The sequence below is a fragment of the Canis lupus genome, chromosome 20 (assembly GCF_003254725.2).
Source record: "Canis lupus dingo isolate Sandy chromosome 20, ASM325472v2, whole genome shotgun sequence".
In the NCBI taxonomy this organism is placed as follows: domain Eukaryota; kingdom Metazoa; phylum Chordata; class Mammalia; order Carnivora; family Canidae; genus Canis; species Canis lupus.
This window is the reverse complement of record NC_064262.1, coordinates 40,537,013-40,549,873: the sequence shown is the minus strand read 5'-3', so window position 1 is coordinate 40,549,873 and position 12,861 is coordinate 40,537,013. Positions and strand designations below refer to the sequence as shown.

Below are 12,861 nucleotides of genomic sequence, written 5' to 3'. Positions count from 1 at the left end.
TCTCAGGGTCCTAGGATGGAGCTTCACGTCCAGCTCCCTACTCAGTGGGGAGTATCTGCTTCTCCTTCTACCTCTTTCCACCCTGCTTGTGCTCACTTGCTCTCTCTCTCTTGCTCTCTCAAATAAATAAAAAATTTTAAAATATTTCTTAAAAGGGAATTTCCTCAACATAGTGAAGAGAATTTTTTAAAAAACCCACAAATAATATCTTACTCAACAATAAATGACTGAAAACTTTCCCCCCAGATCAGGAAGAAGACAAGGATACACACTTTATTCTTTTTGAAGATTTTATTAATTTGTGAGAGAGAGAAGGAGAGTGCGCACAGGCAAGTATGCACGCATAAGTGAGGGAGAGGGAAAGGGAGAAGCAGACTTCCTGCTGAGCAGGGAGCCAGACATGAGGCTCCATCCCAGGACCCCAGGATTAATACCTGAGCTGCAAGTAGACATTTAACCAACTGAGCCATCCAGGTGCCCCAAGGATGCCCACTTGAGTCATCTCTATTCAGCATAGTACTGAAAGTCCTAGTCACAGCAATTAGGCAAGAGAGACAAATAAAAAGCAGATTGAAAAGGAACAAATAAAACTATTCAGATTATTTTAAAGAATCCACAAGTTGCAGGGCATAAGATCAACACACAAAAATTAGTTGTAGCCGTGTAAGTTCACAAACACTCTGATGATAACATTAAGAAAACAGGCTTTCTTACAGAAATGAAAAAACTGATCACAAAATTCATATTGACTCTTGATCTTGCGGTTGTGAGTTCAAGCCCCATGTTGGGCCTAGAGCTTACTTTAAAAAAGAAAAAAAGATGGGGGGAAGGGATAACCAGGTGATTGGCATTCAGAAGGGCACATGATATGATGAGCACTGGGTGTTATACACAATTGATGAATTATTGAAAACTATATCTGAAACTAATGATGTGCTGGTAAATGAATTTATCTTTAAGATTTTATTTATTCATGAGAGATACACAGAGGCAGAAACACAGGCAGAGGGAGAAGCAGGGACCTCACAAGGAGCCCAATGTGGTATTTGATCCCGGGACCAGGACCATGCCCTGAGCCAAAGGCAGACGCCCAACCACTGAACCACTCAGGTGCCAATATGAATTTAAATAAAAAATTAGATTTAATTTTAAAAAGAAAGAAAACAAAGTGGTTATAAATGCCACTGAAGGGGCAGCCCGGGTGGCTCAGAGGTTTAGCGCCGCCTTTGGCCCAGGGTGTGATCCTGGAGACCCGGGACTGAGTCCCACATAGGACTCCCTGCATAGAGGGAGGAGGATGACACATCCTCCTCCCTCTGGCTGTGTCTCTGCTTCTCTCTTTCCCTGTGTTTCTCATGAATGAATAAATAAAATCTTAAAAAAAAAAAAAAAGCCAGTAAATTGTATACTTGAAATGGTTAAAATGGGGGACACCTGGCTGGCTCAGTTGGTGGAGCATGCAACTCTTGATCTCAGGGTTGTAAAATCTGAGCCCCTCACTGGGGATAGAAATTACTTAAAAAATAATAAAAATAATAATAAGAAGAAGAAATTACTTAAAAATAAAATATTTTAAAAAATAAGGTTAAAATGGTAAATTTTACATTATGTATATTTTACCACAATTTAAAAAGGGGGGTGGTGGCAGAAAGGTGATTCTGATGATTGTGTAGAGAATGGATGGGGTGGAGGAGAGATAAGTGGGAGGCCTATAGATGCTCAGCTGCATATGGCTGAGAAGCAATAAAAGTCAATCCCAAGACAGGGACAGTGGGGAAGGACAAGATAAGAGAGCCCAGAGAATAAAATGAGAGAGTGAGACAGAGAAAGACTGATTCCTAGGTTTATTGCTTAAAAAATTAGAGGAAATAGCAGTGAAACAAAAAATTAATTACATCCATTTTAGGCATAGGAGTTTGAGAGATGAATGAGAGATGACCAGCTAGCAAAATGAGCATGAACAGGCATGTGTATCAGCAGAGAATACTGAAGCTATAATTTTGATTATGAAAGTCCTCGTTCAAGGCAGTAAAAATGCTCAGGAAGAGAGTTGCTCACTAAAGCAGAAATGGTAACAAACTAAATTCTGGAGATCATGAACTATCATTTAAAGGGCAGAGAAGAGGCCAAGTAGTGGATGGAGAGCCAGGGGAATGAAGACACAAATGCCAAGAGGGAGAGGAACTTCAGGAGAAGGTGGTTCAAACAGTGTCCAAATCCTGCTAAGAGATCCAGATATGCAGAGATATTTATTAAAAATCTTCAGGAATATTATTATTAAGCAATTTCAAAAAAGTTCTGCTAGTGTTGTTTGCACCAACTCCTGTGTTAAGAGGTATACACTGTGCAGTAAAAAATGCTAGGGAAAATTCCTAAAGAATCCACCAGGGACACCTGGGTGGCTCAGCAGTTGAGTGTCTGCCTTTGACTCAGGTCATGGTCCCAGAGTCCTGGGATCAAGTCCTGCATCAGGCTCCTCGCAGAGTCTGCTTCTCCCTCTGCCTATGTTTCTGCCCCTCTCTCTGTGTCTCTCATGAATAAATAAATAAAATCCTTAAAAAAAAAAAAAAAAAGAGTCAGATGCTTAACTAACTGAGCCAGCTAGGTGCCCCTAGAACCCTTAACACACTGCTGGTTAGAATGTGAAATGGTGTAGTCACTTTTGGAAAACAATCTGGCAATTCTTCAAAAGGTTAAACACAGAGGTTAAGGTTAACCACATGGCCAAACAATTCTACTCCCGGGTATATATACCAAAGAGAAATGAAAACATGTCCACATGAAAACTTGTATACATGAATATTCATAGCAACATTACTCATAATAGCTAAAAAGTAAAAACAACCTAAATGCCCATCAACTAATGACTGGATAAACAAAATCTGGTACAGCCATACAACAGAATAGTATTCAGCAATAAAAAGAAGAAACATATTAATAATATATGCTATAATATTGATGAACTTTGAAAACATGCTAACCAAAAGAAGCCAGGAGCAAAAGACCATATACTCTATGATTCTGTTTATATGAATTGTGCACAACAGGCAAATCCATAGACAGAAAACACATTAGAGGGGAGTGGAGGTGTTGGCATTGATGGCTAGTGTATGAGGTCTTTTTGGAGTGATGAAAATTGATTGTTCTAAAACTGTGGTGATGGCTGCACATATTTGTGAATAAAACCACTGAATTATAAACTCTAAATGGGTGAGTAACATAGTACTTGAATATATATACACATATGTGTGTGTGTGCGTGTGTGTATATATATATAACCAAGTAAATATACACACCGGGAGACCCACAAGTGTAAGTGTTTTATGGTTAAGTACAGAGTAAATCAGTCTGGATGTTGTCAATTTATTGTTCTCATGAGGATGCCGTTATAGTAACTTATTAATAAGTCTGAAGTCTTCAGGCTTTCCCAAGAGTTAAATACTCATTACAATATTTCATAGTTGGTGTGCTGTCTGACATCAAAACACTGTTATTAGAACAAACCAATGACAGCTAATAACTTTTTTGTGTTTCAAATAGCATACAACTTTATAAACTGAACCGATGGTTAGCCATACTAAAGAAAATCTCCTTTGCTATACACAGATCCAACTCTACATATGCTAGTTCTTATTTTAGGTACTGTGGGCTTATTACCTTAATGTTCCTAATCACTGGATATGTAATGTATTTCTTTTCTGGTCTTTTTAAAAATTGTGATAAAATATACTTAACAAAAAACCTGCCACTTTAACCATTTAAGTGTACAACTCATGGCATTAAGTACATCCACAGTGTTGTGCAACCATCACTCCTATTCAATTTCAGAACTTTTTTATCATCCCAAACAGAAACTCTATACCCATTAAACAGTAACATCTCATCACCAACTCCAGTTAACCTCTATCCTACTTTCCATCTCTATGAATTTACCTATTCTGGATACCTCATATAAGCAGAATCAGAGAATATTTGTGTTTTGGTGTCTGGCATATTGCACTAGCATAATGTGTTTGTGGCTCATCCATGTTGTAGCATATATTAAAATTTCATTTCTTTTAAAGGATGAATTATTTCATAGAACGTATATGCCACAATTTAACCATTATCTGCTAGTGGGATACGGGTTGTTTCTACCTTTTGGCTATTATGAATAATGCTGCAATGAACACCTGCATATAACTCTATGTTTGACTCTCTGCTTTCAATTCTTTGGGATATACACATAGCAGTGAAATCGCTTGATCATATGGTAATTCTATGTTTAACTTTTTGAGGAACCACCAAACTGTTTTTCCACAGCAGCTAGACCATTTTACATTCCCACCAGCAATGAACAAAGGCTCCCAGTTCTCTACATTCTCACCAACACTTGCAATTTGTTTCTCGTTAATAGGCATCCTCATGGGTGTGAAGTGGTATCTCACTGTGCGCAATGTATTTTTAGTCTATTATCTGTAAATAGAAGTTCACCTTGTGTTGATTTCTATAATTATACGTAGCACAGCCACATTAGAGATATAAACAACAAATATTTACATGCCAATAAAATAAAGCACAGGGTTACAAAGATTTAAATCAACTCAATTTTGAAAACTAAAGATACTAAAGATGACAAAGAACGCGGACACAACACAAAACCTGTAAACTCCATTTTACTCATCTGGAACTAATTTCTAAAATACTAATCTGTGTACATAAAAATTTTACAAAGCAGGTTACAGCTTTGCTTTTTATGGCTATGACAGTGAAACGAATGTAGGAGTCCCTCCCGAAATAAAACTTTTAAAGGCATTTATCCCTGGGAGATCATTGTCACTGTCCCCATTTTAAAGATAAGTGTATCTGAAATCAAATAGGTTTAATCAATTGGCTTAGCCGGAAATTAAATCTGTGGAAGAGATTTGGGAAATAACGATTTGGTTCTAGGCTTAAGGTGAAATCTCGTAGTTTAACATGTAAAAAGTCAAAGAAACACTGAAGAACCATTTCTACTCTTAATAGTAAATAAACTATGGGAAGGTGTCCACAACACTGAAGCTTACAAATTCCAACAGCGATGACCAATAATTAACTCCTTGCTGGTGTGACCTGAATGTGGATTCAACTCAGAACTACTCTGGTTTTTTTTTTTTTTTCCAGCATACTCTAATAACACTAAGCCTCTAACTACGTCTCTGTTTTCCTCCTTAAATTTCGGAGATTCAAATGTAGGGTAATTCTATTGTTAAATTGACAAAGCCTATGTTGAAGCAACCAAGGAAAATGGAATTGGTTTTTGACAACCTTGCTTAAATCTGATGTAAAAAGTGTTAACTTGTCTTTCTCCCTGCACCCTAAACAGGATAAACTACGGGTCAAACAAGTTACTGTTTACCCTCACCAAATTTGACCCAATCGTTTTAGCGAAGCTGAAATACATATATTTTAAGAAATTCTAAAAAATACTAAGAATATTTTAAGAAATCCAGTTATGCAGAGGTGAAATGACTGATTGGGATCTGCTTTAAAATACTTCAGCAAGGCAAAGGAAAAAAAGGAGAGATGAAACATTTGTGCCGGATAAACTGTTGAATGTGGATGATGGCATCGGGAGGGGTGCAGTTCACCTTCTCTCTCTCTCTCTCTCTCTACTTTTGCCTATGCTTAAAGTTTTCGCCACAACTTTCCACGAAATGAACGATTCCCAAACAAAGTTACCGTCCTGGTTATTAAAGACGAGCCGGTGGATGTGAGCGTCCTTGTCTTCGGAACCGAACCGAGCGAAGGGTCCCCAGCAGAAGCGAGGCCGACGTGGGCTCCGCGCCACCACGCGGGCCGAAGGCGCGCACGTTTTCTCCCAGGCTCAATCTGACAACTCCCTCGGTGCGCTCCAGGGCTCGGAGGGCCGCCGAGCTCAGCGGGGAGGCGGCGCACGCGGGGCTCACGCCTGCGGCTCGGGGAAGCCCGACAAACTCCGCCAGAGAGCTCCAAGGTCCCGGCCCCGTGTGGTCGGCCCCCGCAGCCCCTCCAGACCCCTGGAGACCCCTGCACCGCCCCCCGCCCCCCGCCCCCCCACCGCGAACGTCGACCCAGCCCGCCGCCTACCATCCAGGTCCTCGTCGTCCTCCGACTCGCTGTCCGCCTTGGCGTCGGCGACCAGGCCAGGGCTGGGCTCCAGCCCCTGGGAGCCGGAAGGAGGGGCGGCGGGCGGGCTGGAGGCTTGCAGGCGGGCCTCGCGCAGGCGGGTGAAGTAGTCCACCGCGAAGTCGACCAGGTCGGGCGGCTGCTGCCGCAGCACCTCAACCGTGTAGCCCTGCAGCAGCTCCGTGAGCCCCGGCGGGATCTGGATGTGGCTCATGCCGGCGACAGCCGCGAGGACAGGCGGGTCCCGGCCGCCGGCGGCCACTGCCTCCGCGCTCCCTCACGCCGGCCTTTCGCGCGGCGCCCGCGAGGTCTCCTCCCGCGCGACCCGGCTCTGGCCTTCCTCGTGCCGCGCCGCCCTTCCGCCGGGTGTGCGTTTCCGGGCCGCACGACACTAAGCTACTACGGCCGGCCTGGTGCCGCCGCCGCTGTCACTGGGCAGCCGCCGCCGCCGCCGCCGCCGCCGCCGCCGCGGAGACCGACCAGCGGGCAGGCGGGACGGGCGGGGCAGGAGCCCGGGTTGTGACGCACGCGACCGCGGGCGTGCGCGCTCCCGCCGACCGCCGGCCCCCAGTGCGCGTGCGCCACCGGGCCGCCCGCAGGCCCCGTGCAGTCCCGGGTCGAGTCGTGGAGTGAGTGCTTTCCCCGCTAAAGGGAGTCGTCAGAGCTTCCCACCTAGTCCCAAAAACCTTTCACTTGTTTCGATTTCAGTACTCGCTAAGAGCCACCTGTTTGCCAGCACTGGGTAGGCTCCAGGGACACAGCCTAGAGCCAGATAGCCAGACGCCTGGCACACACATTGCAACCTCAGTGCGGTTCTGGCTGCGGTGGAGAGCGAGAGGGCCCACTTAAGGGGGTGACATTCAGGCTGACTCCGAGGCCTGGACAGGACGCTACTACAGGAAAATCTTGAGGAAAGCCATCTGACCATAGAGGACAGCAAGAGCAGAGGCTCACGGGGTGGAATGGTGGCAGAACAATAGGACCCTCAGAAGTCTGGCAGGGGGCCTGTGATATGTCAAACGGGTTAGGCCTGGTAGATAGTAGGAGTTTCAATGATGTAGCAATTTGGGAGCCACAGGCAGAGAAAGAAGCCTGGAAGAGTCACTGGGCCAAACAGTGACCCAGCCCGCCGCCTACCATCCAGGTCCTCGTCGTCCTCCGACTCGCTGTCCGCCTTGGCGTCGGCGACCAGGCCAGGGCTGGGCTCCAGCCCCTGGGAGCCGGAAGGAGGGGCGGCGGGCGGGCTGGAGGCTTGCAGGCGGGCCTCGCGCAGGCGGGTGAAGTAGTCCACCGCGAAGTCGACCAGGTCGGGCGGCTGCTGCCGCAGCACCTCAACCGTGTAGCCCTGCAGCAGCTCCGTGAGCCCCGGCGGGATCTGGATGTGGCTCATGCCGGCAACAGCCGCGAGGACAGGCGTCCCAAACCGTCCCAAATGCCTTGGAGGTTCCCGAGAAACTGGTATAAGGCCCAGAGCAGAAACCACCTGTGAGTCTGTTCCTGCTTTTGAGCACTCCCACCAGGATTCTGCACACCTCTTCTCTTCCCACACTCCACCCTGGGCCCACTGTTTGGTGGAGGTGAGCAGACCACAAGGCACTGTTATCCTTTACCGCTACGGAGTGGGCATAGGTGAATTGGAGAGGCTAGACCATTTCCCAAGTTGTTCCCTTCACCTAGACCAGATCAGAAGGGAATAGAAAAAGGCGATTGTCCTGAGTCAGAGTGCTGGTGAAAGGCCCAGTGGGCATAGGACAGAACCCGACCTCTCCTTGCTGGGCCCAGACAGAAGTGGCGAGCTGTAGGCTCGGGAACCTCCAAGGCATTTGGGACGGTTAAGCTCCACCTGGTAATTACCCACTATTAATTAAAATCAGCACTAAGACCTCTCATATTGGTTTGGCACACACCCAGGAGTTCAGTGCTGCTGGGAGCTTAGTTTCTGGAAACAGGAGCAACCAAACACCACTGGTACAGAAACCATCCATGCTCTAGGCCAGACACTGTGATTTCAAACAGCAGTGTCTCCCTGGACAAGTGCCTTGACCTCTGGGAGGAGTCATGCACAATTTACTTTGTGAGAGGAAGGACAGTGTCCCTTGATTCCTGCTGGGTCCTTACTATACATTCTTGGGGAAGGTTTACTGAATGAATAAATGAATGCTTCCACACAGGAAGCAGAGTCAGTGAAACTGCTCTCCTGACCCCTGTCTCAGGATTGAGTCCTTTTCTTTAAAGCTGTGTTTCTGGACACCTGGATGGCTCAGTGGTTAAGCATCTGCCATTGGCTCAGGTCATGATCCTGAGGTCCTGGGATTGAGTCCCACATTGGGCTCCCCACAGGGAGCTTGCTTCTTCCTCTGCCTGTGTCTCTGCCTCTCTGCTGAGCCACCCAGGGATCCCCGAATAAATAAAACTTTAAAAAAATAAAGCTGCATTTTTTTAAATCTCAGCCTATGAACACTTCACTGAGATGGGCAGTAAGAGGCTAACAGGGCAGGGTTCGTCAACTCTCCTCTGCTCTTCAGTAGATCGACCCTTCCAAGTGTTCCAGGAGTCAGCCCATACTCAGAAAACCTGCATGTCACTCCCACTGCACCACCATACCTGCTTCAAATAATCCTACAAACCGACCCTTTGGAAAGGCAAATTCACAACTCCACTCCCTAGTTTGCTCATTCTTCAGATTTTATATGTTTTAAAGGGGGACAGGTGCCTGTACAGTTAGGACTCTGACCTCAATCACAAAATAAGATAGAGGAAGGTGGGAAGCCCCAGTGGCTCAGCAGTTTAGAACCGCATGAAGCCCAGGGTGTGATCCTGGAGACCCGGGATTGAGTCCCGTATTGGGCTCCCTGCGTGGAACCTGCTTCTCCCTCTCTCTGCCTGTGTCTCTACCTCTCTCTCTCTCTCTGTGTCTCTCTCATGGGTGAAAAAATAAAATCTTAAAAAAAAAAAAAAAAAAAGATAGGGCAGCCCCGGTGGCTCAGCGGTTTGGCGCTGCCTTCGGCCCAGGGTGTGATCCTGGAGACCCAGGATTGAGTCCCATGTCAGGCTCCCTGCATGGAGACTGCCTCTCCCTCTGCCTCTCTCTCTCTCTCTCTCTCTCCCCCTGTATCTAATAAATAAATAAAAATCTTAAAAAAAAAAAAAAAAGATAAAGACTACTCCAGGGCTGATGACAGAGCTGGGTGTGGGTAGGTTCTCCCAGTCACTCTAAGGAACCTCCATCAGCCTCTGCCAGGAGTAGGCTGGTTTGCTATCAATTGCTTGATAGCTTGGCCATCCATCCATCGAGCAAACATGACATTCAAAGGGCATCTTTGGACATGGAGGAAATGAGAGCCACAGAAATCACGAACCCCATAGCTATTCCTTACCTGTTTCCACAGACCAGCCTAAAATAAAATTGTCCAGGCCCTATGTGGCTCCCTTCCCTAGCATCTGGTCCAAGAGTAAGGATCCATCTCTGCCCCTTCTGGGATGCCCTTCTGTTGCAAGTGGAGTCCCAAGGGCCTTCATGAATGCCCAGTTGAGCTGGCCAAAGAAGAGTGCCTTAGAGCAAAAGAGAAATACCAGGGCCCTGAATCCTGCCTCTTCTACCCTTACCCTCCCGACTGCCTTCATTCAAGCCTGTCCAACTACACCACTGGAGGTTACCATGGCAACCAAACCCACAGGCAGCAGGTAACCAGGAAATAGCTGCCAACAGTGATGGTGGGTGAAAAAGCCAAAAGCAGAGACCCTGAAAAGCCAGAGAAATATAGAGACTGTGGCAGAGAAGAGGAGGTCCCAGAGCACTGACAGGTGCTCAACTCCAAGCCAGGCCTAGGAGTCACTACCCAGCAGGCAGTCAAATCTTGTACAGACTGCCACATCACCAACCACAGGCATACATAAACACAATGGGGCCAATTCTCAATTCTCAATTCTCTTTTTTCTCTTTCCAGGAAGAAAGGAACCACTCAAATTCCCGACTCCTCTGGCAGCCTGTTCTTGGCCCAGATTTCCCAGTTTATACACACCTTCTGCCCTCTGATACCCTCTGCTTACTGGGGGTGGGGGAGTGGACTTAGCCCCAGCAGCAATACCTCTCTCCTCTGCCCAAAGGGTATCTCTAAGCCACTCCAATCGCCTACCTTCTCCTGGAACCTGTTAGTCATCTGACCACCCCACGTGCCGGCCCCTCTGGTCCAGTCTTCCCAGCTCATTTAGTATCTACCATTATCAGTTTCCGTTTTGCCTTAGAAGTGTTTATGAGCCTCTTGGACAGGAAGGCTTGGGGAAGTAGGCTATGTTTTCTCTGTCATCACCCAAGCTGTCCTTCAGCCTCTATTATAGAGCTGTCCTTCAGCTTCCCTCATGTGGCTACTGCCTTTGGTCTAGGAAGACTGCTCTATTTTAACAAGCATCTATGACCCAGGGAGCAGTTAATTCCCAGACCACCTGTTTCTGCACCTGTGAACCACCCCTCCCAGAACACTGTGTCCCAAGAAAGTGTCAGATTCTTCAGTGGACCTTGGGTCTGCCTGGCAGACCCCTCAAGGCAAGGACAGAACCTGGGAAGCAAGGGAGAGCCTGGCTGGAGAGCCACAGGCTTATATGCTCACTAGAGCAGAGAAAGCAGAAGAGAGTGCTGAGGGAATACCTGACCCTGGGGCTCTCCCAGAGCTTGTTGGGACTCTGTGTGGTACCTGTGAGGCCAGTTGCCGGGCTTTGACTCTGTAGTACGTACAGGCCTCCTGGAGCTTGGGTCAAGCAGCCCCAGGACAGCCTCTGATAGCATCATGAACCTTTCTTCAGGCCTATGGACACCCAGACATCACTCTATTTTCTGCACACTATTATCAATCTGTCAGTGATCTTGGCAGATCAGCTTACCCTGTCTGAGAGTTGGCTATCACATCTGAAAGTGGGGGTGAAAACCCCTGCCCACTATATATTGAGTTTTATGGGAATAAAGAAATAAGACAGAACCCATGGAAAGGTTAGAAAAGCCATAGGGGATTCCAGCCTCAAAAAAACTGTAGGGAGGGGATCCCTGGGTGGCTCAGCGGTTTAGCCCCTCCCTTTGGCCCAGGATGTGATCCTGGAGTCCCGGGATCAAGTCCCACATTGGGCTCCCTGCATGGAGCCTGCTTCTCCCTTTGCCTATGTTTCTGTGTCTCTGTGTGTATGTGTGTCTCTCATGAATAAATAAATAAAATCTTAAAAAAAAAAAAAGAACTGTAGGGAAAGAACTGTGGGTGGAGATGTTACAACCTTTTAGCAGAAATGGCACTGAAGCTTCTAATAGGCTTGTTGCAATATCCCACTGTTTGCCCCTCACCTTTGACCCAGTTATACTCTCCTTTGTGCCTGGGTGAGGCCTTATCACTGGCTGGTTGTTTTAACACTTGCTGTCTGGCTTCTGCTTAATGCTGTCCGTGACAGAGAAGTTGCTGAGGAGGGCCCTGGTCTTTCCCTACACCCTTACCCCCACCAGGGAGAAAAGAGATCTATCAGGAACAGGTGGCATTTCAAAGTGCATCATAAAAAGGAAGTGCCAGCCAGGAGGGAGTTCCTCACCATCTGCTCTGCTCCCTTCACAGATATGTCTTCCAGGGCTTCCCTATTTGATTTAGCACCTATTGAACAACCAAAGGAATAGAAATATCTACTACCACTAACACCAAGGAACCCATACATTCCATTTTAAAATGGAAGCTGTTTCAAAGGGCAAATTATCCAGAAGCATGGACTGTGAAAGTCATCCTGAGCCATGGGAATGGCTGTCATTTGGCTGGAATGCAAATGCACTTCACAGGGGCTTCCAGGCAAAGGCTGAGGTTGTAGGACTGTCTCAGAGACAGGGTGCTGCCAAGAAGAGCTTCAAGAAACATGCATGTGGCCTTCTCCAAACCAGTGAGAGATTAAATCCTCAGCATGAGGGGGCAGGCATAACACTGAATTAATCTTCCTAACAGAGGGCACAAAATTTTCATCTCTAAACAATGTTTTTATTTTATTGTTATTTTTTTATCATAATTCCTATCTGGTCATCCAAAAATATCTTCCCAGGAATAAAGTATCCTTCCTTAAACCCCCAAATCTTCAGCTTCCTGTCAGACTGGCCACACCCACATCCACATGGGAGTGGGTCCCTGTCCCCTCACCCCTTTATACAAAGTGTGGCTCTAAAGCCAAAGTCCAAGTGTCTCTGCACAGCTGCAGCAATGTGAGAAGCACCAGCAAAAGTAACTGTGACTGCCAGTTGGGACAATGCCAGAAAAGCCCAGCTTCAGGAGCCTCACCACCTACCAGATAAGGACAAATTAACTTGTCTCCCTTACCTCCCCTGGATGCACCTGGGCATCATCGATAGCCTAATTATTAGCAAAGCCCTGCTGGTGACATCAGATCACAGTGACCCCAAAACCCATATGAAATGTCAAGATTGGGACGCCTTTGTGGCTCAGCAGTTGAGTGTCTGCCTTCAGCTCAGGGCTTGATCCCGGAATCCCGGAATCGAGTCCCACGTTGGGCTTCCTGCATGGAGTCTGCTTCTCCCTCTGCCTGTGTCTCTGCCTCTCTCTCTCTCTCTCTCTCTCTGTGTCCATGAATAAATAAATAAGATCTTTGAAAAAAAAAAAAAAAAAGAAAAGTCAAGATTGCTTTTGGCTTTTAGAACAATCAACTATCTTGCTTGTGTTAGAAAATATATTGTGGATGTTTCTATGGCATTAGCTCAGGGCAGAG

The 12,861-nt window shown here is 46.7% G+C and overlaps 1 protein-coding gene across 1 annotated transcript in view; it reads right to left on the bottom strand.

Moving 5' to 3' along the window:
• Positions 1-6,627, bottom strand: part of PRKAR2A (protein kinase cAMP-dependent type II regulatory subunit alpha) — a 110,777-nt gene extending 104,150 nt beyond the window's left edge. Inside the window, exon 1 of the mRNA XM_025455772.3 lies at positions 6,088-6,627. Within this exon, the coding sequence (XP_025311557.1) occupies positions 6,088-6,340 (253 nt within the window). The 5' untranslated portion in view covers positions 6,341-6,627. The remainder of the gene's footprint in view (positions 1-6,087) is intronic.
• Between the last annotated feature and the right edge of the window lie 6,234 nt (positions 6,628-12,861).